Source organism: Thunnus maccoyii, chromosome 15 (genome assembly GCF_910596095.1).
Source record: "Thunnus maccoyii chromosome 15, fThuMac1.1, whole genome shotgun sequence".
In the NCBI taxonomy this organism is placed as follows: domain Eukaryota; kingdom Metazoa; phylum Chordata; class Actinopteri; order Scombriformes; family Scombridae; genus Thunnus; species Thunnus maccoyii.
Genome location: NC_056547.1, coordinates 11,524,309 through 11,537,770, shown reverse-complemented (window position 1 = coordinate 11,537,770; position 13,462 = coordinate 11,524,309). Strand labels below are relative to the sequence as shown.

The 13,462-nt window shown below is 39.9% G+C and overlaps 1 protein-coding gene across 1 annotated transcript; it reads left to right on the top strand.

The window, feature by feature from the left end:
• Window positions 1–3,237: 3,237 nt before the first annotated feature.
• Window positions 3,238–4,690, top strand: si:ch211-153f2.3. The gene is made up of 2 exons (XM_042436194.1): window positions 3,238–3,873; window positions 4,118–4,690. Exons 1-2 carry the CDS (start codon window positions 3,649–3,651, stop codon window positions 4,238–4,240), a joined length of 348 nt encoding a protein of 115 aa, XP_042292128.1. The 5' UTR covers window positions 3,238–3,648; the 3' UTR covers window positions 4,241–4,690.
• The last annotated feature ends 8,772 nt before the right edge of the window (window positions 4,691–13,462 follow it).

Here is a 13,462-nt window from a genome sequence, read left to right as displayed (position 1 = left end):
ATATCTCTCCATAGGGAACCAACTTGTAAGACAATTTTTGACATTTTTTGGGTGCCTGGAAGTACCACCAGGAGGCAGCAAAGTTGGCTGAAATGTAACACATCATTCAGTCAAAAGACATGATCCCATCACAACTGAATTTGGATGAATGTCATATGAAATGTCAGCTGTAAAAAGGTGATGTGGAGGCTGTTTATTAGAGAGAACAATCATCTGACTGTGGTGGATAAAAAGTCATCAGACTTAACATGGAAGACTTAATATAAAGTAGAGACTTCACTCTTAACTCTTTCAATTCTTTAACAGAAATAGTTCAAGTCGGATTGAAAACATTTGCATAATTTGTTTTCAAGACAATTAAAGTTCCCTAATTACCATACTAAAAGAGTTTGAGTCACCGTTTTGCATGATTTTCTATTTGTGTAACTACATAATTTAATTTCACTTCACAGTAGAGCTGAGGCTTTTTAGCTCATTTGCACAACTTTATTTTCTTCAGTCAGTCTTAAAATGTAACCTCTTTCTTCCTGAAACAGGAGACAGATATGTTTTGTGTACAAAGAGACAGCAATTTTAGCCTCAGGCTGAATCTGTGATGATGGATGAGCCATTAACATTATTTTGTCCAAACACTAAGCATGGCCAAAAAGATGAGTAAATGGTCTTTTACATAAAAAATAGGGTCAAGTGTTGATTCTAATTGGAAAAGTATCACTGTAATTCATTTTTAGAAATGCTTACAGTGACTGGATTGTTAATTTACCATTATTAATTGCATAAAATTAAGTTAAAGACAGAAGTCTGGACTGTAGTCACATGACCTGGACTCAAGGCAGACTCAAGTTATGAATCTGATTAGTTTCAATCTGACAAAATCAAAACTTTGACTGTAACATCATTGACTTGTGGCTTCACTTGAACTTTAGCCCTTTGACTTGCAATGAATTTATATCTTCCCCAGCCTAATGACACACTTGTGTTATCAAGTGTGTCATTAATCAACTCTTCATTTCCCTGACAACCAATATATTTTGAATCACTCGACATTATCCAATCAGGAGGGAAAGACAAACAACAGATGACAAACCTCTGATTATCACATTCAGATGTGAAGACTCTGCTGTGATCAACATAAAGTGGACGGCAACATGCAGAACATTCACATTCAAAGGTGACAAATTATTGTAGGCCTAATTATGTCTAAGGAACAACACAGGAAGGAACATTGGATAATTTTGCTTTTAAATGTTATAAATTATATTTTAACGTAATAAATACACATTGAACTATACCTGCAAGCAGGTATACTGGGACCCAATCACCCAGTAAAAAACATTCATTATTCCTGCCCACGTCCTCCATATTAAACAACAAAACAAGTAGTTTGTTATTGCCCTTTAGAATGACACATAGACACATTTTCTGATCTGACACCCCCATCGGCAAGACAACATAATTTCCAATGTTTGCGGTCCAAATCAGAGTTGAGAAGTAAATCTATTTTATAATGTGTTAACAGTGTAATTAAGGTTGTTACTTGGTTAGGAAAACAGGTTAAAATGACTACTTCCTTAAGGTTAAGGGACCTTTGACGTCCTGGTTACAATAAAAACCATGTGGTTAAGGTTAAGGAATGATCGTGGTCATGGTTAAAAGAAACCAACGTTGACTGTCAATACAGGAAACAGGAAATGAACAGAGCTCTCCTGTTTTTACGTCCAACATTTTGTTCACCTGTTCATCCACCCCAACCTGCTCTCTGTGTTGACTTGACTGTGTTGAAATAATTTCACCTGACTTCCTTCTTTGCTCGCAACAGACGAGTAATTTCTACAGCCTCTAAAGGGCTTTGTCACTTGAACATAAACATTTGCTGAATTGACTGATTCTGTTGTTTTTCTTGGGGAAGATGCTCTTGTTAATGTACTATACTAACTGTTGCTCTTTTTAAAAACTTGAAATACCATTAAAATTGGTGAAGAGGAGAAAGTTTAGGACTTGGACATGATTTGAGACTTGTTGGTGTTGACTTGGGATTTTCTAGCCAAGACTTGAGACTTGTAACTTGTCGCAGTGGTGATAATAACATTGACAATATATATTAAGGCTTCCTGCTCAGTTACAAACATGCACATTCATTCATACCTCCATTGCTGCATGTTTTAGTCACATAAAGGACCACTCTATCCCTCTATCCCACCACCTGAGGCTCAGTCAGTGTCTTTGGCTGCTTGTTTGTCTCTGTCATTGTTGTCATGTGTTGCCCTTCTTCTTTGACCTTCAGGACTGATGACCCAATCCCTCCAACCTCTTCTCACGCTCCACAGACCTTTGCACAAATGGAGTCATAGCTCACATCTTATGAGCTCTGACAAATGCCCTACTCTGTCTCTCTCCGGCCAACACACTCATCCATCCGTCTTTACAGATTACTGTATGACGGAATTGCAAATCAAGGCCATTTATTTAATGGTCAATGTGTGGAGGGGGAACTCGGCTGAGAGTTTTTTAATAGGGTGTTGGACATCACAAGGTCTCGCTCTGTTCCCCTCTGGTCTGTTCTGTGTTCAGGCATTGTTTCATATAATATAGCACTGAAATAGAACAAAACACTTCCTCAAAGTAAAGAATTACCTTGGGAAATGGCTGTGCACTTGAAAGCATTGACTGAGTGTGATGTCCTCTCCGAATGCAGCCTCTCACTTCTCACAGCCAGGCCCATAAATCGGGCAGGAGAATACACTAGATCCCTGTCTCATCTCTATACAGCAGTCAGGGTAAAAAAAAACTGCTCACAGCCGCCAAAAACCATCCCACAAACCCCACAGGGAATGGACTCAACTTGGGCACAAAGGGCCTGGTTATATTTCACCGTAGGATGGCCTTTGTGCCTCTGAATCGGCTAACACTGAGGCTGTGTCTCCTTCCTCGCCCAACCTGTCTGTCTCCTAAGCTGACAAGCAGGTCTTATTTAGGGAGAAGCCCTGAAAAAAGTCCACTGGGGGTTTGATGGATTTTGTGTGCGCCCGCTGTACATGCAAGCAAATACACACACACAGGTTTACACATGGGGCACTTTGTCCAAATGAGAGCTCACTCACAACACATTTCTCACACTAGAATTGTATGGAGGCGGGATTGAATGAGAAAAAGAAAGAGAGAAAAGGGGTAGAAAAAGGGGGAGGGTGTGGTGGCGGTGGTTGGGGGGGTCTTTTCAGTTCTTTTTGGAGGCAACAATAGTCTTTGTCCGAGATCTTCCACCATTCTTATTAGGGTTACCGAAGGGAGGAGGAGAGGGGGCACGCAGGCGAAGGGGTGTTTCTCCATAGTAACAATGACAAAACAAGCCAGTTCCACACCAGGCAGGCAAAGGGTTGATTGCAGCTGCTGAACAGAGGCACACAAACTTGTGCAGCGGGATCCTGTTCACATAGGGAAAGAAGGAAGAGCTGTACAGAGAGGATCTGAAGGGGGAAACAACAGATCTAGTGGAGTGAAGAGAAGAAAAAGAAGCAGAGGAGATCGCTAAAAGTTTGATGAGAGAGTTTAAACCAAGCCTGTCACAGAAAGTGCTGGGAGGCAACACGTGAGGGGGCGCCCACTCATACCTGCCCACACATTCACACCCTCAGAGCCGCACCTCCCAGCATGGACCGAGACAGTCACAGTGAGGATACTTTGTCCACCATGGTTCTGGAGAACATTAAGAACAAACTGATTCACGCCTTCAGGGCGACAGGAGAATCCAGAGAAGATCCTCAAGAGTCTGGCACCACTGTCAGACCGGTCAGCATCAGCAGGAGTTATCAAGCTAACGAAGAGCTGCGGAGGGCACAGATAGACGGAGCAATAACCTGGCTGAGGTCTGAATTGGTAAGTTCAGAGACTTATTGACAAATACATTTAAAATTTTTGTATATTCTCTGTGATTTTACTCTGTAGTCTGAAACAGTTGTTCCAGAAACAACCAGGAAAAAATTATAGGTGATGTCACTGCATGAATGTACAGAAAATAAATGGGAAAGTACCGTTATTTTGCCTGTTTAATTAAGTCTTGTGTCTTTGAAACTCAGTGTATGAATCATGCTGATCCAGCTCTCTCATTGTTGTCATGCAGCTGGAGATGCGGTCACAGGACCTCCAGCTGGCTCAGACTCTACTGGGGCTCAACACAGAGATCCAAAGACTGAGGAGGGAGAGTTATGGAGGTGTGGAGGTAGAGGGGGATGATCAGCAGTAATCAACCCCAGTAGAGAACCCCTTCTCTGGGGAAGATTTAAGGGCGAATAGAGGAAGAACAAGTGGAAAAATGCTCTTACTGGAACCCATGGTGAACAAGTTATTGCCACTAATGCAACAAAAAATTTGAGGGATTAAATAATCTGACTGAACAAATCACATGATTGGATGTTTTTGCTTATGAATGTTTCATTGTAATAAAATGTGTCACCGTAAAGATAGACACCAGTTGCATGTAATCAGGGTAGGGGAAAAAGAAGGACACAATGTGCTTTGTTTTGTGTGATGCTGGCAATTCTTTCTCTTATTTTGCACTTATGCAGAGATGTGCTAAAGAAACCTGCTTGTACATGTTTTGTTTCCTTTTTATGTCAGAAAACAAGACATAATGAATGTAAGAATAAATTAGAAAATCAGCTCTGGCACAGTTTAATGCTGACATGTATTTGGATTTGACAGAAATAAAGTGCACAACACCAATGCTTTCATTTCTGCTTGTATACAGTACAGTACATTTGGGGATGGTTAATAAATACATCTGTGTCTCACTCCCAAACAATTTTAGCTTAATCAGTTCACAAAAACACATCAGTAATCTAACCACGTAATCCTTTTAGACATGAATTTACATGTTGGTTCACTGTACTAACATAGGTATCCTAATAATCCTTTCTCAGAGAGATCTTTAAGATTACAAGATCTCATTATCGGCACAGATCAGGAACAATGTTGTCACCAGAATGTTTTATCACTGCACAATACAAATAAAATGAACTCCAGGCTGTCCTGCTGCTGCATTGAATCCATTTTGTATGCAGTTACAGTCGTTTAAGGTCAGTGAGCTTTCGGCATGCACACAATGCTGTGAGGAAGTCATAGGTTCACAGATTTTACAGTTTTACATAAAGGAACTGAGAACTCAACAGTTACAGTGTTTAAAAATCAACTCAGACAGTTCTTAAGAGCTACTGCCATCTAAAAACCTCTCTGTTTTTCTGACACACACAATATTACAAGACAACAATTATTGCCTTTAGGTCAATGTACAGTATTATGCAGGACCTATACCATCCTCTGTCACATTATTTACATACTAACTCAGAGGAGTGGTTTGACATGTTGGGAAATATGTTTGTTTGCTAGTCAGGAGTTAGAGGAGATGATATACACCTCTCTCATATTTGTCCATTAAATATGAAGCCACAGCTAGCAGCCTGCGTGCCTCTGAAAGTCCCAGCATGAGGTTTCCTCTTTATAAACCTTTAAAGCTCACAGAGACCCCAAATGCTTCCAAAGCTCGCAAAGTATTCCAGTATTTCAAATGCATATCCTCGCAAAATTCTGCACTGATAGAACTTTACTAGTATAGTCATTTAAAGTTTGATTTGTACTGTAGAGCCACCTAGAGTTAAATGACCATCACACTTCACAGAAGTGTTGGTGATTTACATCTGAAGATACTACCCAAAATTGGTGGAAATTAAATCATGCATTCAAGAGATAAGGTGCTGTTTTATTAATGGCCACAAAGTGGGGCTATTTGTACCATACTTCAATATGTTGTGCACATGCTAATGGAGAACTCATGTACAAAGTTTCATCTTATTAAAGACAACAAAATTGTATAAATGTTATGTTATATTATTACTGTAGCGTCTCCTGTGGGTAGAATTGCATCAAATGTTACACACTTGTGCTATGTGGCTGTAAGTAGGGGAGAACCTGGTCAAAAGTAAGACGGGATGAAAGTAACACAGCGATTTTCTCGGAGCCCATACAAGTCTGATGTCTGATTGTTTTACCTGTTTTTGATCACAGTAAGTAAATTCACTCAAGCAGTAATTTTTTTTGAGAGACAAATTTTCTTTGTTTCATGTGTCAAGATTATATGACAGATTAGTTAGTACTTTAAGAGATCCTGAAGTTTGCCATGTCAGAGTTTTTCAGTATAGAAGCAAGTCAGGTTTATCTGTTGGGACGACTGTAACAGGTGTTTCTTTCGCCCCACCGCTAATGTGGTCACACTGTGTGTGTTACAGCATTTATTAAAATGTGTGTATGTCATATTGCACCAACAGAATATGCCAAGAGTCAGGGTGAGAACAATAGAGAGAGGTCTGGTTGACCCTGAAGTTTGTGAGAGGGTGTTTGAAAGTGATTGGTTGATATCATCTTAAAATAAATTATATTTAACTGTAAATCATTCAATATGATTTGAAGCAGGAATTTAAGGAAATTTGTACAAAATAGCACCTGATATTGATAGAACAAACATGAGTTGTTGATCATAATATAAATTAGTTTCTGTCTGTAATGTTGTCTTTTAAAATGATGTTTATGTGAAAAGTGTTACTGGTCCCAATCAAATTTTGCATTCAACAGTTATGGACTGTTGTTATCAGGCCACCATCAGCAGACTAGACCTGACATATTAGGAAAAAGTTTACATTTTGTTGAGTAGTATTTGATTTGTCTAAAACTAAAGCCCAGAGATTTGTACATCAATAGCGACAGCAGGAGTAGCTGAGAATGAGGATATATAATATCAGAAGACAGAATCTGTATGTTTAAGAATCAGCAGGGACCACCTGCAGTTTGTATTGCAGTCAATGAGAGCAGGACAGTGTGCTCCCTATCAATTAAGATCTCGACAACTATTGCTCCTATGGGAGACATATGTACATTTTGAGAGAAAGGAGGCTTGTGGCAACATTTTGAAGTATGATATGTGCTTGGAGAATTAAAACTGTGGGAGTGAAACATGTTTAAAAAAAAATTTCTGGTCTAAAAAAATCTCTGCTCTCCCATGTACCTGAAGATGTCACACAGTGATGAGATCTGAAAACTGCTGTAAGAGCCTTGACGTTGGACTTAAATTGCTCCAAAAGTACAAAAAGGTATCATAAGTAATTAGATTACACCCACAGTTTCTCAAATTTCTATCTGTCCATCCAGTCGTCCCTCAGCCTGCAGCCTGTAACCATGTTTTCACCAATTTACAGAGAAAATCCTCTTTTGATTCTGGTTTTATTCAGCTGTAGCGTCATTAATCCTTTAAGAACTCTCACCAGACTCCATACAAACATTTCATCTTTTTAGAGTCCACTAAAAATACTTACCAGCACAGCCAATGAAATGACTGAGGTTTGGAATAGTGTGGAAAAGGTTGGGATAATTTTGGAGTTTCACAGCGAGCAGCGTCAACACTTTTCTGGAGTTTTTAAAGTAAATCCATGTTGATGTTTGATTTTGTTGGAACTGAAGCTCAAAGCTGATTATTATTATTATTATTATCATTATTGTTATTATTATTATTATTAGCTGAAAGGAGATAAAACATGAACCATCAATGTTAGAAATGTCAGATATGGCTGACAATCCTGTTGCTCTGCTCACTGTGGTCACTCACAAACACTACTGACGCGGTCCACTTCAGCCCTGAGAGCATTTCTGTTGAAGTTGACCATGAAATTGTTGTGAGTAGACTCCCCAGGTTGGCTGATGCATTTGTACTGTTGTTCAGCTTAATGTCTGCATTACATTTAAACTATCCTAAGAAACTCATTCACATGTCCACCTTTATCCCAAAAATACTGTCTTGATGACAGTAAACCACTGAAACAATTCCTACTGAAAACGACCTGTTGATAGAGTGAACCGAGCGACAGGTTTGAATGCACATATGTGCTATAATGGTACAAATATGGATCTGCTTCTGTCAGTCTGTCATTAATTAAGTTCTTTTTTTATCACAGTAATTTAAAGGAATATTCCCGTTTGTATCAAAGACCTTGTAAGCTTGAAATGTAGCTTGGAAATATCTGTAACTTGCTGCTGCATAATGAATTTTTCTGTTACAATGGATGCAATTGGTTCGCCTCTTTAAGATGACTCATATGTCTAATATGTGACACAGCAAACAGTAAGCAATAATCAGATTTTCAGATTTTCAGATTTAGACTTTTAATTGCATAAAAATAAGGGTTGCAGCTCTGACATTCTTATAATAATAATAAGGGGAGCTGGAGTCACACAGCATGATGGTAGATAATAAACATATTAATCAACTTTGTCTATAAGAGCAGAGTTATGAGGAGTGCAGCCCCAAGCTGGTATCAAACCCAGAACCTTGCAATTTAACAGGGAAAGCTGACCATCACCAGAGCTTAACCACAGAGCCAGCAGGGATCCCTGAAACATGGGTCACAAATTTACATTTTAGTATAGTGTTTGAAGAAAGAGAGAATCTGTAGGTTTAATAAACAGGAGAGTGAAGAGAGTGCAGATTGTATTGCAGTCAATGAGAACGAGACGGCACTCTCCCTATCAATTAAGGTTTAGATCTCAAAAACTATAACTCCTACGGGAAATATATTTACATTTTGAGAGAGAGGAGGCTTGTGGCAACATTTTAAGGTATGATATGTGCTTGGGGAATTAAAACTGTGAGAGGGAGACATGTTTTCTGCTCTGTACTGTGCTTAATCACATGACACACTTTTCAGGTGAGATCTGAAAACAGTTGTAAAAGCCCACACTTTGGACTGAAATTTCTCCAAAAGTACAAAAGGTATCACAACACAGAGTGCAACTCTGAAAATTCAAAGTTTTGTCAACATTTTAACATTTGAAGGGGTTCTGAAGGATAAGGGATGTCTGAGCAGTTTCAAAGAGTTTCATTGTGACAAAGATTTCTAGCTCAGTTCAATCATTCCTCCCGTAGACTGCCATTATAAATTTAGATTTTTAAAAATCAATATAAAATCGCTGGAATATGCTAGATATTGTGTGATTGCTTGCAGTGCACATTATATCTGGTTTGTTAAATCCATGTAAATACCAAAGTGTAAAAAAGTACGAGTTATTTCACCTTCAGACAGAGCAAGGCTAGTTGTTCCCCTCTGTTTCCAGTCTTTATGGCTAAGCTAAGCTAGCTGGCTGTAGCTAACTCTTGTCAAGAAAGCGTCCTAAAATGTCAAAATATCCCTTGAAATTCATAGTAGTCAGTCAAAATGATTAGAGTGACATGATGTATTTTGTGTGAGGATGTAAATGAATATTACTATTTACATTTACATACATAGTCTACATGACACCACTGCTGATCTTTCCTTAACTCCACCCATCCTCTTTTCCTGCCTCTCCCTGAAAAAGTGACAGAGGAAACTTATGTAGGGAAACTTTTCTTATCTTGGCCCCACCTTAGTTGTATATTTTTACTGTCTTAGAGGGTACGAGGAAGTTGAGGAGAGATGGGGAAAGTTGAATTTGTCATTTTCAAGGCACAGAGCTCCTCCTGCTGAACGCCCTCCTGACTGAAGCTCCTGAGTAAAGAGGAGGTGGAGGTGTCTTCAGGAGGGAGATGGAAAAGCCCACCTCCCCTGAGCTGAAGTAGACGCTGCTGCTTCCCTGTTCACTCTCAGAGTCCCAGTAGCTGCCCTCCTCCTCTTCCTCTGTTACATCCTCTTGCTCCTCCTCAGACCACTCCTGCTTGAGCTCCTGGATGCCAGAGTGAAGCTCCATAAGCTGCCGGATCAGAGCTTGATCCTGGGAACGCATCTCCATCTACACACACAGGAAACATCACCTTTTCATTCTCATTCGTACACATTCTAGACCTTCACTGATGGAGAGAGATGAAATATATATAATGCAAGGAAAAAAACATTAATGCAGAAACAGAAACTGAACTTTGCAGAGTTTCTTGCCACTTTTTCCAAAAAGGCTCCTTCTTAATCAAGCTGTGCAGGTTCATACTCAGTGTGAAAGCACAACCATTTCATTTGAGCCCTACCTTCTTTCAAATGCAAATGCATCCTTCTGCCGTCCTCTTTCTTCCTTTTTTATGAGAGGCCGTCTAATTGCTGGCATTGTAAAATAAGATATTCAGAATTTCCCCGACTTCAGAGTCCAAGTTTGTCCTAAGGAGTAAGGAATGTCTCGAACAAAAAACCTGCTGGACCGATCTGCATTTCTTTTCTCTGTTAATTGCAACACCAGGCTGCCACTGGGCTCCGGCTGAAAGGTGCTGGGTTTTACTGCCTTTGTCAACGCTCGGAGGAATGAGAGAAGAGACATGAATTTTCCTTTGAGGGAGTCGGAGATGTGGGCATTCTGGGCTGCACCGCTTCATGCCAAACCCCAGCTCTTTTCAAATAAAGTGCTGGACACTGAGTGTATGTAGGTGTTTCTGCTTCTGCCTGCGCCCTTTTCTTTGTTGTTCCAGTGAGAGGTATGCTGACCAAATAGTCTAAATCAAAAGGAAAACCAACTTTCTTGCACTTATAGATTTCATGTTAAACTTTCTCTATAGGAATATATGAACAGGGCACCACGAGACTTGATTAGTTGTGAGCTTAGCTACTGTATACTGTATCACGTTGTTGTTGTGACCATCTGTGTTTATTCTATTAAAGTCCCCCTCCAGTCCAGTCAAAAATATGTTTCTCTTTTTGTTCCTCGAGTTGGACGTTTGAGCTTCACTGTGTAGAATGATGCATGTAAATAGTTTGACACTAAAAAGCTGTTTTCATGTTCATCTGCTGAAGTAGGAAAGTTTCTATGTGCTCACCTTAAATCTCAGTTTAAGGCGTGTACCTACGAGCATGATTTGTGACATCACAACTAGTTTACAGCCAATCGTAGTCCAGTATACACCTTACACAATGTTTGATGTGAAAGCCTCCAGTGCACATACACTGAGAATGGAGAGACGGAGACGCGTTGTATCGAGCAGTTAAACTTTTGAAATGGAGCGTATTTGCATATTCGTAGATTCTGGATTTTTCAGTGAAGGAGAAGAAACAGATGCAATTTTAAGCATTTTTAACAAGGTAATTGACACAATTTATCACAATTTATTTGTATATTTATATGTCCTAAAACATGTCTGGAGGGGATCTAAGGACTTAGAGGATAACTCCTTGGTGACATGTTTCTAATTTGTTGAAATTGTTCAAGGCCTGAAAACTTAACTTCTCTATCAGCTAACAGTACTTAACATTAAACCTGCATTAAATAATTTGTGATTTTGCCAGTTTGGGGCAGCAGAAACAAGTTGTCAACACAACTGACAGATCATCACCTTTTAAGTTTATATGGCAAACTTGTCAGCAAACAGTTGCTTCTTTACAGAGCAACATTATCATTCATTTGGAGTGGTGTTTCTGTCCATATGATGAATATTCACTCTCTTTTAGCTCTCTTTTTGCTCTCTATCAGCTCCTATCTATATATCTGGCTCTTTAGCTGTGTACAGTGGGTTTTTAGAGCTTTTTCTCCAAAAACAGCTAACTGCTGCAGCTGAGAACGAGGCTATGAGAGCAGTGAGAGTGAACCAGAACAGTAAAGTTGCAGCTGCACAGCTAAATAATGAGCTGAAACTCAATAAAAAGCTTTGTAAAACCAAGAGGAGCTACAGAGTCGGGTGATAATATGTTCATCATGACGAGCAACGCCTCTTACACAATGTCATTTGATACCTTGTTGTTATTAAAAATATTGATTATAGACGCTTTAAATAATCATTGCTAAACTTGCAAAACTTGATGTTCGGAGGGGGAAAAACAATATTTGGTGTTATCTATCAAGAGTTTAACACTCTGAAACTAAACAAACTAATCTGCCTCATCAGGACTGTGTGAGTGTGGTTTGATCAGACTTTACTGACAATGGCCTGGAATCGTAAGCAACCCCCTAACTTACCCCCCCACAACTGATATCAGATGTTGATTGAAATATCTCTAAAACTGATTGGTGCGCAGAAGTGTGTGACATCACCTTTTTCCAACTGATCACTTCAAACCAGTCAGTGAGAAGAGCACAGACAAAAACACAAATACAGAAATCTCTCATCTAAAACTAACCAAAATCTTTTGAACTTTGGCAGAAATGTGCATGTTCATGTATAGCACCCCATCGCTAACAGTAGCTGATTGAGAATCTATGTTTTTAAGGGCCTTTAAGATGAGTAGAGTTTAGATGTGGTTATTCACTGTTGCTCCACAGAGGGATGTTATTAAACCGGCCAGGGGGCCGCCGTCTTTTATGGCTGTTTTGTCTGACTTGGCTCAGACACGTGGTTTCTCCTTCTCTGTGTGTTCAGGTCACTCGGTTACCATGACGAGCCGTCTGAGTGAATGCACTAAATGCCAAGTGATATATTAGGCCGTGACAATGAGCCTTACACAATTGCTCACAGAGGTGCAAACAGACACACACCTAACATATTTGGACACATAAACACACACACACACTCACACACACACACTGGGCCTTTTTAACTGGAGAGGATGGTTTTAAAAGGGCTGACATTGTAACAACATGACCTACATCTTAGGAACAAAAAAGGCAATAACTTGGGCCTCCAGCACAAACAATCATAATGACCCGGGAGGTCTTTTTGTTGGGGTGACAAATGACTCGACTTTCTGCATAATGGCCAATAAAATGCTTAAAAATGTCAGGACCACACAGAGGGACTTTCTAATGGAAGTATGTTGTTTTTCTTTTGCTATGTAGCATTATTTTTAATATTAAATTATCTCCAATATGGCATTACTGGCAACTCAAGCAGTCCTATTACACATCTACATCATGTTTCTTTGTAAACAATTTAAATGATCTGTTTATGATGTTAGCTCACCATATAAACCTGTCTTGGTTAAAAGATTTTATTCATCACTGAAAGTTTGTTCAAGTCTATTCTCAACTCTGGAGTTCACAACATATCAGACAGAGTGACTTTAAAATTAAGGAAAGAGTGAAACTTCCTCAGAGCTCTAGTCTTACCAGTTCCCTACGCAGCCAAGCCAGTGCACCCTCAATGTCCAGTTTGCTGCCTTCTCCTGCAGCTGTGCACCCTTCCCTCAGGCAGTCGGCCTGGGTCCGAGGGTCCCTGTGCACGCTCTGTCCTGCTGCTTTACAGTCGTCAAAGGTGGTGCTCTTGCAGGAGAAGTCCCGCAGTCTGGTTAGGACCACTTCCATCATGTTAGGTCGGTGATATCTTCAATTCCTCCCCCCCTTTGGGTTTCGTCTAGACGCTCTGCTGTGTGACGCGTTCTCGGCTGTAGTGCAGATACAGCCTCGTCTGATCTCCCTCTCTCCTCTGTTATGAGTCCCCTGGCAGTTCTGAGGACTTATGAGGAACTCGCTGTCTCTTTCTCTCTTTCATACACACTCCCATCTCCCTCCTCCGCTCTCCCTCTTTCTTGCTTTCCTGTCT